The sequence below is a fragment of the Symphalangus syndactylus genome, chromosome 17 (genome assembly GCF_028878055.3).
Source record: "Symphalangus syndactylus isolate Jambi chromosome 17, NHGRI_mSymSyn1-v2.1_pri, whole genome shotgun sequence".
Taxonomy (NCBI): domain Eukaryota; kingdom Metazoa; phylum Chordata; class Mammalia; order Primates; family Hylobatidae; genus Symphalangus; species Symphalangus syndactylus.
This window is the reverse complement of record NC_072439.2, coordinates 91654446-91667426: the sequence shown is the minus strand read 5'-3', so window position 1 is coordinate 91667426 and position 12981 is coordinate 91654446. Positions and strand designations below refer to the sequence as shown.

The window sequence follows — 12981 nt, the reverse complement described above, 5'->3', positions numbered from 1 at the left end:
TCAAGGAAGAACCCACTCTCTCTAGAAAATAAAGAATAAGACTAAGCTACTACACTCCCTAATAGTCTGAAAGCAAGACTTAAAAAAAAAAAAAAAGTCTTAGTTTTGTGTATTATTACCATAGGTTTTCAAAAAAAATAAAAAGAAAGAAAGAAAAAGCCTCCAAATTCACTCCCTCATTTGTTTCCCAAGGAAACTTGCATGGTCATCACCATTCTCAGAATCCCGGAGGCTTAGCAATTTCCTATGGTTTACTTCTGTTACACAGTCAGTAAGAGCTAGGTAGTGTGGGACAGACTGTATATCAGAGGAACTTGGAGAGGAGACCAGCCACATGGGATATTAGATTAGTTAACCTTAGATGCTTGAAGCACATAGATCTGAGCAGGGCCTTTAGAGAAAGCAGAATGTAGTAAGATGCATGGAGTTAGAGGGAACCATTCTAGTGGTTAAAAGAAACGGAGCAAAGGCACAGAGACGAAGCAAGCGGACCATTATGTGCCTACTTATGTAAGATGAAAATTAGTAGAGACACAGGTGGAATGTTGCCAGAAACAGTTTTTAAGTAGAGCCAAGCATTGTTATATTAATAAAAACTATTAGCAATAGTAATACTAACAGCAGTAGTAATTCTTAACAATTATTATTTCTATATGTTTTATGATTTCCCAGCAAATTTGCATACAATTTATTTGCATACTATTTTAATACTAACAGCATCTCATGTGGGAAGATTTAATGACTTCTCTGAAGTCTCAGAAGCTCAGAACAGGTTGAACAGGCATTTGAACCCAGACATTTGACCAGAAATCCCATTTTCTCTTCTTTGCCTGCTGCATGAAACATAGAATTGTGTAGATATCAAAAATGTATCACCTATTGATTAAATAATTGCAAGACGAGGCTTTCAAAGCGCTGCATTGGGAAGCTGTACAGTACTTCTTTCCCCAGGAGACCTTGTCAGCACATTCCTCTGATTTGAAAACTTTTGGCTCTCTACAGCTCTCACATTTCCCATCCCTTCCCTTCCTTGGCTTCCAAGTCAGTTTGAGCCAGTAAACAGGATAATATGCTCATCTAATCTGACCTGGACCTCAGTTTGCAGCCACAAAGCCCAAGCTGTTTTACAAATGCCAGAGAGCTTCATGGTCAGCCAGAGTTCATGTTGCCTTTTAGGCTGAGAAATCACCCAGGAAGTTCATGCCAATAAGCCAACACATTGCTGTAAATGTTTGGGAAACTCTAGGACAGTTGCCAAATTTCAAAGCATTTTTTTTTCCCTGGCTACCAGGGAATCTGGTGTCCAGCAGCTGACTAGTAGGTAATAGAAGAGCAGAACAGAAGACTACATGTGGTAGAGAAGGATCATGATTAATTGGGCTACCCAAATCTACCATTTCTACAGAATTGTCTAGGATGAAGTGGCTAATGGATTGTAGGATGGAATGTTTTCTGGGCACCTACTGGTCTGAAGGAAAAAAAAATAATTTTACCTACCGTACTCTCATATTCAATACAGAATACTTCTGTGGCCAGATGTGTATGAGGTTTTACCCACACGACCAGTAATTCTCCAGTGGATAGCAAATGAGTGTGAAATAATCCAATTCAGTTCTGACACTGTCTCTCTGTAAATAGTATCAGATACCACAGGCTAAGGGCTCAGCCCACAAGACTGCTCCCATTTCAGATGCCAATTGTAAGTATAAGTTGTTACCTATACTTCTGACCAACCCCTCACTGGCCAGCTACAAACCAGCGGTCCCATGATCCTGACTTTGGGTTAGGTTAATTTTCTAGAGCATCCCACAGAACTCAGGGAAACTCTTGTGTTTACTAGTTTATTATAAAGGATACGGATGAACAGCTAGATGAAGAGGTACATAGGGCAAGGTGTTGGGGATGGGAGGAGGTATTTCCATGCCCTCCATGGGCAAACCACCCTCTCAGCATCTCCACGTGCTCAGCAACCTAGAAGCTCATCAAATCTTGTTGTTCAAGAGTTTTTATAGAGCTTAATCTGCAGGCCCCAAATTCCTTTCCCAGAGGTCTGTGGGTGGAGCTAAACGTTTCACTTTCCTAATCACTTGGTCTTGCTGGCGACCAGCCCCATTCTGAGTCTTTTTAGGGGCCCTACCCTAATTCACCTCATCGGCATAAACTTAACTGTGATCAAAAGGATCTCAGTATAAGTAAAAAGGACACTCTTATCCCTTGGGAAATTCCAAGGGATTTAGGAGCTCTGTGCTAGAAACAAGGGATAAAAACCAGTATATTTCTTATTATATCATAACTAAAAAGCCTGTTGTCCAGTTGTCAGATACCTAATTAGGATCTCAATTAAGAATAGTTGTAGATAGAGACAAAGTTTCCAACCAGAAAACACTTTCATATCTCTCTTTTTTTTTTTTTTTGATATGGAGTCTCACTGTGTATCCCAGGCTGGAGTGCAGTGGCATGATCTTAGCTCACTGCAAGGTCCGCCTCCTGGGTTCAAGTGATTCTTCTGCCTCAGCCTCCTGAGTAGCTGGGACTACAGGCACATGCCACCACACCCGGCTAATTTTTGCATTTTGAGTAGAGACGAGGTTTCACCATATTGGCCAGGCTGGCCTCGAACTCCTGACCTTGTGATCCACCCGCCTCGGCCTCCCAAAGTGCTGGGATAACAGGCATGAGCCACCACGCCTGGCAACATTTTCTTTTTTCTTTTGTTTTTTTTTTTTTTGAGACGGAGTCTTGCTCTGTCGCCCAGGCTGGAGTGCAGTGGCGCGACCTCGGCTCACTGCAAGCTCCGCCTCCTGGGTTCACGCCATTCTCCTGCCTCAGCCTCCCGAGTAGCTGGGACTACAGGGGCCTGCCACCACGCCCTGCTAATTTTTTGTATTTTTAGTAGAGACGGGGTTTCACCATGTTAGCCAGGGTGGTCTCGATCTCCTGACCTTGTGATCCGCCCGTCTCGGCCTCCCAAAGTGCTGGGATTACAGGCGTGAGCCACCACACCCGGCCAACATTTTCATATCTTAATCTGACTAAAAGGGGTTGTCAGGGAGGCATGTGTCACAGAATAAAGTATACTTCAGCATTTCTCATCTTCCCCAAAAAGATTGTCATCTACTCTGGATGCCTAACAGTGTTTAGTATTTAGTATTATTCCTACTGGACAGCTCCTGAGCATTAAGATGGGGTGACCCAGGGCTACTTACATCCCACAGTGGCTTCAGTCCATGAAACATGTGTGATATGGAAACTCACTAAAAAACATTGCTGTCACTTGTCCATTCTCCTTTCACTCACCAGATTTAAAAAAAAAAAAAGAGTCTCACTTTGTCACCCAGGCTGGAGTGCAGTGGTGCCATCTCAGCTCACTGCAATCTCTGCCTCCTGGATTCAAGTGATTCTCCTGTCTCAGCCTCCCGAGTAGCTGGGACTACAGGTGCATGCCGCCATGCCAGGCTTATTTTTTCATTTTTTTTTTTGGTAGAGATGGGGTTTCACCATCTTGGTCAGGCTGGTCTCGAACTCCCGACCTCAGTTGATCCACCCGCCTTGGGCTCTCAAAGTGCTGGGATTACAGGCCTGAGCCACCGTGCTCAGCCCACCCACCAGATTTGTAAAGGTTGTGCTGCATATGATTGCAGAGTCAGTAGGGGGATAGTAGAAACAATGTTGAATAAACTTGGAATCAGGAGGCTTAGTTTCTGGGATTATGTTAGTCTGATATGCTCTACAGTGATGAAGATCTAGTGACTCATTTTCTCTGGGCCCTATGACTTTTATCTATAGAAGAAGGATAGTAACTGTTTTAAGATGGTGAACATAAAAAGTTCTTTTTTTTTATTTTGGAGCCAGAGCCTCGCTCTGTTGCCCAGGCTGGAGTGCAGTGGCGCGATCCTGGCTCACTGCAAACTCTGCCTCCTTGGATCACGTGATTCTCCTGCCTCGGCCTCCGGAGTACCTGGGATTACAGGCACACGCCACCACGCCTGGCGAATTTTTTTTGTATTTTAGTAGAGATGAGGTTTCACTGTGTTGCCCAGGCTGGTCTCCAACTCCTGAGCTCAGGTGATCTGCTCGCCTCAGCCTCCCAAAGTGTTAAGATTACAGGTGTGAGCCACCGTGCTTTGACCTTTTTTTTTTTTTTTTTTAAACTGTAAAAGGCTGTACTCCTATAAGGGATTGTTAGCCTGCCTACACCATCATGCTTTGTATGACACTATCGAATTTCTGATAAAGTGATTCTTCTTGCCATGAGCCAGACAGTGAGTACAAGGGAGTACTTTCTCAGGGTCCCTTCTTGTTGCAACCAGAGTCAGAGCCAGGCACATACTTTATGAATGAGAGAAGAATTAACTTGTTTGACTAAATCTTCTTGGGCTGTGGTTAAGAATTGGCTGAAGCCATCAAATCAGGCCCCAGAAACCACAACTTACTGGACTACATTTTTATTTTTATTTTAATGTTTTCCTCTGTCTGCTGTGCTACTAGTCATTAAGCTACCGGCTTAAGACTGGTAGTCATATGGAGGCTGGTTGACTTGACTGTTGAATGATAGGATTTCATTTATCTTTTTTTTTTTCTTTTGGTTAGTTCATGGGTGATGGGTCGTTTTTGTTAAATGTACGTGTGGAAAATATCAGTGTAAAATTCTACACTTAGTAATATTAATGATTATGTTAGCTACAGGAAAGGCAGATTTCTAATGCAGATTCTCCCGGAACCCAAGATTCAGATATTTAAGACTGCATGTTGCATTCTTCCTTTACTTGATCTTTGCATGTTGCTTGTGGAATGCTAGGAGAATTCTCAATATCCCAGTAGCCTTCTCTTAAGACTCTATGCTTATTAAGGTGTCTCAATCAGAACTTAACACAGTATTCCAGGTGTAGCTTATTAATTCAACAACAGTGATAGTAATGATAGTACATGCTTATAACAGAGCTTAAGACTGGTAGACATTTTCCTAAATATTTTATTTTTGCTAACTTTCAAAATCATATTTTGAAAATAAGCTAATTATGTTTAAAATAATACACCTTCAATGTAGAAAAAGAGAAAAACTTGGCAAAGTATAAACCAACTTAATTCACTAAATCTCTCATCTGTCTTTCATTTCTATTTGAGTTTTTATTAGCAAATGCTTTTCAGTGAATCTGCAAGTATCTTATCTTTCTTCTTGAAGGAACATTTCTTTTTATACTTCTAAATTGGAATGGAATACACAGTTCACTTTTCCAAATATTCGAGGGAATGCCTGTCTTAATTTGACTACAAATTTTAATCAGCTACATAGATTAGAACAGGCTTTTCCAAATTGCGTTCTATGCTAAGACGTTTAGGGAGGATTTTTAAAAGACTACTTGGCTGGGCGTGGCGGCTCATGCCTCTAATCCCAGCACTTTGGGAGGCTGAGGAGGGAGGATGGCTTGAGTCCAGGAGTTGAAGACGACCCTGGGCAAGACCCTGAAAATAAAAAAATAACAAGACCCTGACAAAAAAAAACAAAAAAAGAAAAACTAGGCATGGTGGCACATGCCTGTAGTCCCAGCTACTTGGGAGTCTGAGGTGGGAGGATGCTTGAGGATAGGAGGTCAAGGCTGCAGTGAGCCATGATGGTGGTGCCACTGCACTCCAGCCTGAGTGACAGTGAGACCTTGTCAAATACATTTTTTAAAGACTACTTTTTTTATTGCTGTGAAAAAAATAATGAAAATATAGCAGCTTATGAAAATATCCATTTATTATCTCATAGTTTCTGTGGGGTGAGAGTCTGCAGAGAACGTAACTGTGTCCTTGGCTTCAGGGTCTCTCACCAGTTTCAGTCAAGTTGTTGGCCAGGGCTGAGAATTCAGTTCCTAAAAAGTTGGTGGACTATGGCCTTTTAGTTCCTAGTTGGTTGTTGGCTGGAGGATGCCCTCTATTCCTTGCCATGTGATCCTCTCCAGTACGGCCACTTGCTTCATCACAGCATGCTAGCAGAGAAGTCAAGAGACTGAGAAGGCAAGATAGAAGTTGCAATTTTATGTAACATAGTCACAGGAATGACACCTTATCGCTTTTGCCATATTCTACTGTTTAGAAGTAAGTTCAAGGTTCCACTCGCACTTGTGGGAAGCAAATTGCACAGCTATATGAATGTCAGGAGGCAATGATCATTGCAGCCCATCGTAAAGTCTTTGCTGCAGGAAGGAAGCTGGGGGAGTGGGGGAGGGAGAGAATTGTATTCAATTAAGGCTAAAAACTGCTGCATATTATATTACTGCTTAGGACATTCATAAGGCCCGTTCACATATTGAAAGTTCTGAGACGTCCTCTTATATTTTATTTAACCCCGTACTTTCCCAGAACTTTCAATGCAACAAAATTTGAGAAATAGTGAATTGTAGAAGAGCATATTTTTCTGTTCAACTAAAAGATGTGATACTGAAACAGGGGGCTTATGGATATATTCTTGGGATCCAAAAATTCCATATTTATAAATTTTAATCACAATTTTCAAAAATTAAGAGAAGCAATTAGGGGTTATCTAAGGGATCAACTTCTAGCCAGGTGGTGTCATGGGATTCCACAGTTGAATGGGCACAGTTATGGTCATATTAGCACCAATTAATAATACTTCAATGATTAAAGACTAGAAATAAATGGAATACGATGAACTTATAAATAATGTATTAGGCTCAGATGAAAGCTGATATGGTTTGGCTGTGTCCCCACCCAAATCTCACCTTGAATTGTAATAATCCCCATATGTCAAGGGCGGGGCCATGTGGAGATAATTGAATCGTGAGGGTGGTTTGTTCGCCTGGTAGTGACTAAGTCTCACAAGATCTGATGGTTTTATAAACGGGAGTTTCCCTGCACAAGCTCTCTTGCCTGCCACCATGTGAAACATGACTTTCTCCTTCTTTGCCTTCTGCCATGATTGTGAGGCCTCCCCAGACGTGGAACTGTGAGTCCATTAAATCTCTTTTTCTTTATAATTATCCAGTCTCAGGTAGGTCTTTATTAGCAGCAAGAAAATGGACTGATAGAAAGGCCAAAATTAATCATGGTACATTAAGATTGTGTAGTAGTTTAACTAGAGAAAAGTTGTGGTAGAATAGTAATTACACACCAACAGGACTATAAGGAATCCTGGCTCAAAAGAACCCAGAGCAGATCAGTGAGTAGAATATTCACGTGGAAAGTAGCTTTTTATTTTCAGAAAAATAACATTAACCATTTCCTTTGTTAATTGGAATTTAGTTCATTTTGTGGCCTTGCTTTTATTTAGTCTTGTAAATTGGTTTGGGTACTGTATGAAACTACTAAAATAATGTCAACATAGTTCTATGATTGCATATATAGAAGTAAAATTAGAGTAAAAATAATTTGTCAGCACTGGAGCTCCTTAGGGAACTTTTGCTGTAACAGATAACCGAACATTATTCTAGATTGAGAAACACTGCCTCATTCTTTTAATATTCCATTAATCATGAGCTGTAGTGAGTCTTTTATCCTAGCTAGACTAATAAACACTTAGATAGTGCTCTTCCTTAGGCTGACTAATCTATTTTATAAAGTAGACATCAATTTCAATTGTCTCTTCTTCCTCCAACAGAAGTGTTTTAGGCCAACGTGTTGGTGACCTTTGCTAGACCTGGGGTGGCAGGGAGTTGTGCCTTCCCTATCCCTGCTGTCCTTATCTTCAGCTGTTGCTATGGACAAGCACGCATCAGGCCCCTTGGGAGTGTTATAAATGGTTAGAAGCAGTGTTTTCTTTTCTGTTCGATTTTCTGGTTCAAAATGTTTGCACTATGCTACATCAGAAGATTTCCTCTCTATCAGAGGCTTTGTCCTTCAGTCCTACTCTATGAAAAAAGGTCTTTGTCAGGTCTGGATTTTGTAATTTCACAACCTAAAATGTGACCCCAAAGCATCACCCTCTGAACAGCCTATCTGGAGCTAATTTTATAAACTTGTGGTCTCTCTCTGGGAAGAGAGTAGGTGCCTAAAGGAAACCCTCCTGTGTGGGAATAGAAACATGAAGATTTTGCCTAGAGAACAGAGAAAAACACTCCAAAAGCAAGACAACCTGGGCTCAGTTGTGTGCTAGGAAGAAGACTGAGGCGGAGTCAAGTGACTTGGGTGTGACTACCTGAATCACCTGGTGAGGGTGTTGCTCTAGACACCAGTGAAACTGAGGTGTGCATGTCATACCTGGGGACCCAAACATGCCATCTGTGGTGTCGTGACAGAGGTATGAATGAGGGGCTGTGAACAAGGGTGCGCTTCTCAGAAGAGAGTCCTATGAGACGCCCAGTTGACTTTTTGGGATCAGCATTAGAAACAAATGCAAAAATAGTTCTATCTCTCCCAAAATAATGTACACACGTAACATTATTATGACATTATGAGGAAACCTGATAGACATCTTTCTCCTGAATCTATATTGTGTTTATCAAGCTTCCTAATTTGCAATTTGTCTTTGCATTTCTAAATATTCATGAAGAAACGGACTCACTCGAACTGCACATTGAAAGCTGTTTGGTATTCCGTGCTTCCCTTCGGGGGACAGAGGTAACGGGGAAGACAATGTGCTCTGTTCCTTCAGGTGGTCCTCTGCTCTATGAGAACATCACATTCGTCTACAACTCGGAGCAGCTGAATGGGACTCAGCGGGTTCTCCTGGACAACGTCCTGTCGGAAGAACAGTGCCGGGAGCTCCACAGCGTGGCCAGCGTGAGGATCCAGAGAAGGAGGGGAGCTCACTGCACTGGCCTGCCAAGAAGCTGGAACTGCTTTGGTCCTGGTCTCATCTGGAGCCAGACAACAAGCCCTGAAATAGTGCTTTCTTTAGGAGAAAGACATAAATTATTTCTGAGGAACTTTTATAGCCTTTGGGTTGGGATTATTTTAGTTTTCCCAGATGGGATCTGGAATAGCTACAGGCATATTTCCTAGCCCAACAGCCATCTAGCAAGGTCCCTGCTATAAAGTTGCTGGAAAAATCCTTTTATTTTAATTAATAATTAGCCAATTTATCAATAATTTACATTCTTTTTATTTCCATAAAAAGTGACAGTATTTGATAATAAAAATGTAGAATGAAGATTAAATAAAGACATCTCTTTTAATTAAAAGAAATAGTTATACCAGCATCCTGGAATAAAATGGGGATGGTTCTTAGCATTGACTAGAGTTCTCAGCTTTCTGGCAGCCAAAGCAGAAAAAGACCCAATGAATTCATAGTTGTTATTGATGACGTATCTTCTTGTATTTGCTTCCAGGGAATCATGCTTGTTGGTGATGGATACAGAGGAAAAACTTCACCCCATACGCCCAATGAAAAGTTTGAAGGTGCAACTGTCCTGAAAGCACTCAAAGTAAAGTCTTAACTTCTTTTGGGTTTGAGTTCCTTAGCGTCAGCCTAAGGCTTCTGTAAATGGAAGATATAAGAAAGAAAAAAGTGGCCAGGCGCAGTGGCTTATGCCTGTAATCCCAGCACTTTGGGAGGCCGAGGCGGGCAGATCACGAGGTCAGGAGATCGAGACCTCCTTGGCTAACATGGTGAAACCCCGTCTCTACTAAAAATACAAAAAAAATTAGCCGGGCATGGTAGTGGGTGCCTGTAGTCCCAGCTACTCGGGAGGCTGAAGCAGGAGAATGGCGTGAACCTGGGAGGCAGAGCTTGCAGTGAGCCGAGATCGCGCCACTGCACTCCAGCCTGGGCGAGAGCGAGACTCCGTCTCAAAAAAAAAAAGAAAAAAAAAGGTTTAGAATATATACCTATCAGGACAGTTGAAAGAAGCAAGTGTGAAATGAAACCTTCATTGTATTTAATCATTCCTCCATTCAGCCATCAACTTATCAAACTTTACATTTCCTGACAAAAAATGTACAATCCCTCTTTGTAAGATCATGATCTAATAGTGAAAACATATTCAAACAAGTAATTATTCTCTACTGCAGGAAGGGTTGTTAGAGAGGATGGTAGAACATATTATAACAGAAGAGAAGAGGAACCAAGTAGCTTTTAGCTTTCCATCTGTTATTGGGAAGAGTTTATTTCAATGTCACAATGTCCTAACAGAAATCCACAAATATGTAGTAGCCTTCCCATTAGTCAATACAGACTTGATAATCCTATATTGGCTCAATGCAATCTAGTGCCTGTTTTTCTTACGTCCTCCAATGAACCCATTTGTTTCTCATATTCTTTTTTTTTTTTTTTTTCAGTCTGGTTATGAAGGTCGAGTCCCACTGAAGAGCGCTCGTCTGTTTTATGACATCAGCGAAAAGGCTCGAAGGATTGTAGAGTCTTATTTTATGCTGAACTCAACTCTGTATTTTTCCTATACACACATGGTCTGCCGAACAGCCCTGTCTGGTGAGATACCAGTCTGAAATGGTTCCCTTTTACCCACAATACATTGGGAAATGAAACAAGGCAAAACAAAGCTCTGTAGCATGGTAGATTAATATTTTAGATGAATTCTAGATTTCAAAAACAAAAGTAGCTTATGAACTCTTATTCTGCTTCTCTCTTTTTCTTCATTTTATTTTTCTGAAGTTCCAGAATACCCTCATTCTAAACATTTTCCCTTCCAGATCAATTTTCCCCAATTGCTGAAGTCCTGAAAAAAAAATGCTTTTCTGCTGTAGGTTTCCCATTTTGAGGAATCAGGAACATGGAAATCATAGTCACCATGATGTCTACCAGCATTAAGTGGAAGCATAGAAGATGAAGGGATGATTGAAAGAAATATTGTTAAAAAGACAGAGACCTCCTCGGTCCCTGCTCATCATTTTTTCTCCTCTATGTCTTATGCCTCCCTGAATGGGGTGGGGAGAAGAATGATGTCACAGGAGTAGACTTTTATACTTGGGAAGTTTTAGCTGAATTAAATCTTTTTTTTTTTTTTTTTAATTTTCATTTCCTCTCCATTGTTTTGCTGCCCTACATGAAGTACAACCCATGAAACGCATGGAATTTGTTCATGTATGTTTATATCAGAAATAACTTTTATAGCTGAAGAGACAGGTGTGACATGCTCAAGGTTTCACATCCAGTTCATACCAGAACGAGACCAGAATCTCAACTACTTGTCTACTGTTCTTTTGTCTATTCTTTCCTGTTATCTGCCTCCCCCCATTTGCGAAGATCATCAGGCCTGGGAGAAGAGAGATTGTCAGTTACTTTGGTGGAAGTTGCTGCACTTCATTTCTCGTTCTTCCCTATTCCCTTTTGTGGCAGGTCAGCAGGATAGAAGAAATGACCTCAGTCATCCCATCCATGCTGACAACTGTTTGTTGGATCCAGAGGCCAACGAATGCTGGAAGGAGCCTCCTGCTTACACATTTCGAGACTATAGGTATAGCTAGAACCTGCTTCAAAACAAAGCTTTTACCTAACAGTTTTCAAACAATGAAAACTGGAAAGGTGCTCTGTTTTGCTTGATGTCATGTTCATCTCTCCGAGGCAGAAATTCTCAAATAATCTTCTGAAGCAGCTGCCACAACCAATAAGTGGCATTATCATCTCACTTTTATCTTAAAAATTGTGCACATTTTGTATCCCATTTCACAAAATGTCCATTTGTTGAAAAAATTCCTGTTTTTCCTGGAACATATTTCTTGTGGTATGTGTATTTCAGTCAGAATACAAGGGCATAGAGTCTTGGCCTACATAAGGACTTTATCACATCACTTATCTTTATTCACACCCAAGAAGAATGATGTCTGCATTTTATAAATAAGACACTAGAAACTCAGGAGAAAAGAATATCCTAACCTATTGAGAGATATTTCAGTGTGTAAGGAATCAGGAGTTATAGTCACCATGTGTTCATCATAACTACACAGTACTCTATTCCAAAACATTTATTAAGCACCCGCTATCTGCAAGGCATGGCTAGGCCACAAGGAACTCTCCAGCAAGTTAAGGAGAAAAACAACAACAAGAACAAAACAAACAAACAAACAAAGCATCCTTTAGAGTTATATAAGGGAAAAAAAGAGTTGTAATTAGGGTGGGCATGTTCAGAGGGCTAGATTAAATTAAAACTAGTTAGGTTTTCTGTGGAGGAAGTGAAATGTGAGACAAGCTTTGAAATATGATTACAATTTTAATAAAGGTGGAATAAGTAAACTCTTCAGAGGTATAACCCAAACACTATCTGATCTTCTCTTTAAGAATTTGGAGGGCCAATGATGTCAATGTCTAGTTCAAAGGAAACTTACTAATGGAGGCTGGACAGTACATCACCAGTCTTCAGTATTCTATGACCATGCTATCATAAGCATATAATAATACAAATGGTTTTCTCTTCATTCTTGTAGTGCTCTCCTATATATGAATGATGACTTTGAAGGAGGAGAATTCATATTCACCGAGATGGATGCTAAGACTGTGACTGTAAGTAAACATATTCTTGAATACTTATTTAGTATTTTTTGGCTTAGTATCGCCATTTTTCTAAGGACTTACAGACTGTTAGATTTCAAATACTTCTGAGCTCAAGATTTTAAGAGGTTAAGAGAGTTTCAGTAAATGTATAGATCATAAACTGTTAGAAGTATCCATAAAAATCTAGTATGTTGTAACGATGAGTAAATTAAAGAATTGAGATATTAAGCACTTTATCATGATCATATAGCTAGTTAGTGTTAGACTTGGAACCAAAACCTAGGTCTTCTAATTCTTTGTCAAGTAATCCGATGGAAAATAAGAACATCAGTTCCTAAGTCACCCAAGTCTAGAATAAGTCAAATGATTCTGCAAGGTGTCTTTCAAGTAACCTGGTGTTCTACATACTTGGACTGAGCATTGGCCTTCAAATATATAGTTCCTAAAATTATCATATATATGTGTATGTATGTGTGCGTGTGTATATATATATACGCCACATATATATACACACACATATATATCTACATATATATATATATGCCCACTGCAGCTTCCTTTCCCATGCAGACATTACCTCATATATATATACA

General features: G+C 40.4%; 1 protein-coding gene across 1 annotated transcript in view; it reads left to right on the top strand.

Annotated features, from left to right (window-relative positions):
• The window catches only part of P3H2 (prolyl 3-hydroxylase 2), a 168003-nt gene that overhangs the window by 143869 nt on the left and 11153 nt on the right, over positions 1 to 12981 (top strand). The window contains exons 9-13 of the mRNA XM_063620517.1: positions 8594 to 8721; positions 9270 to 9365; positions 10219 to 10369; positions 11237 to 11354; positions 12322 to 12397. Coding sequence (XP_063476587.1) covers positions 8594 to 8721; positions 9270 to 9365; positions 10219 to 10369; positions 11237 to 11354; positions 12322 to 12397 — 569 coding nt within the window. The remainder of the gene's footprint in view (positions 1 to 8593; positions 8722 to 9269; positions 9366 to 10218; positions 10370 to 11236; positions 11355 to 12321; positions 12398 to 12981) is intronic.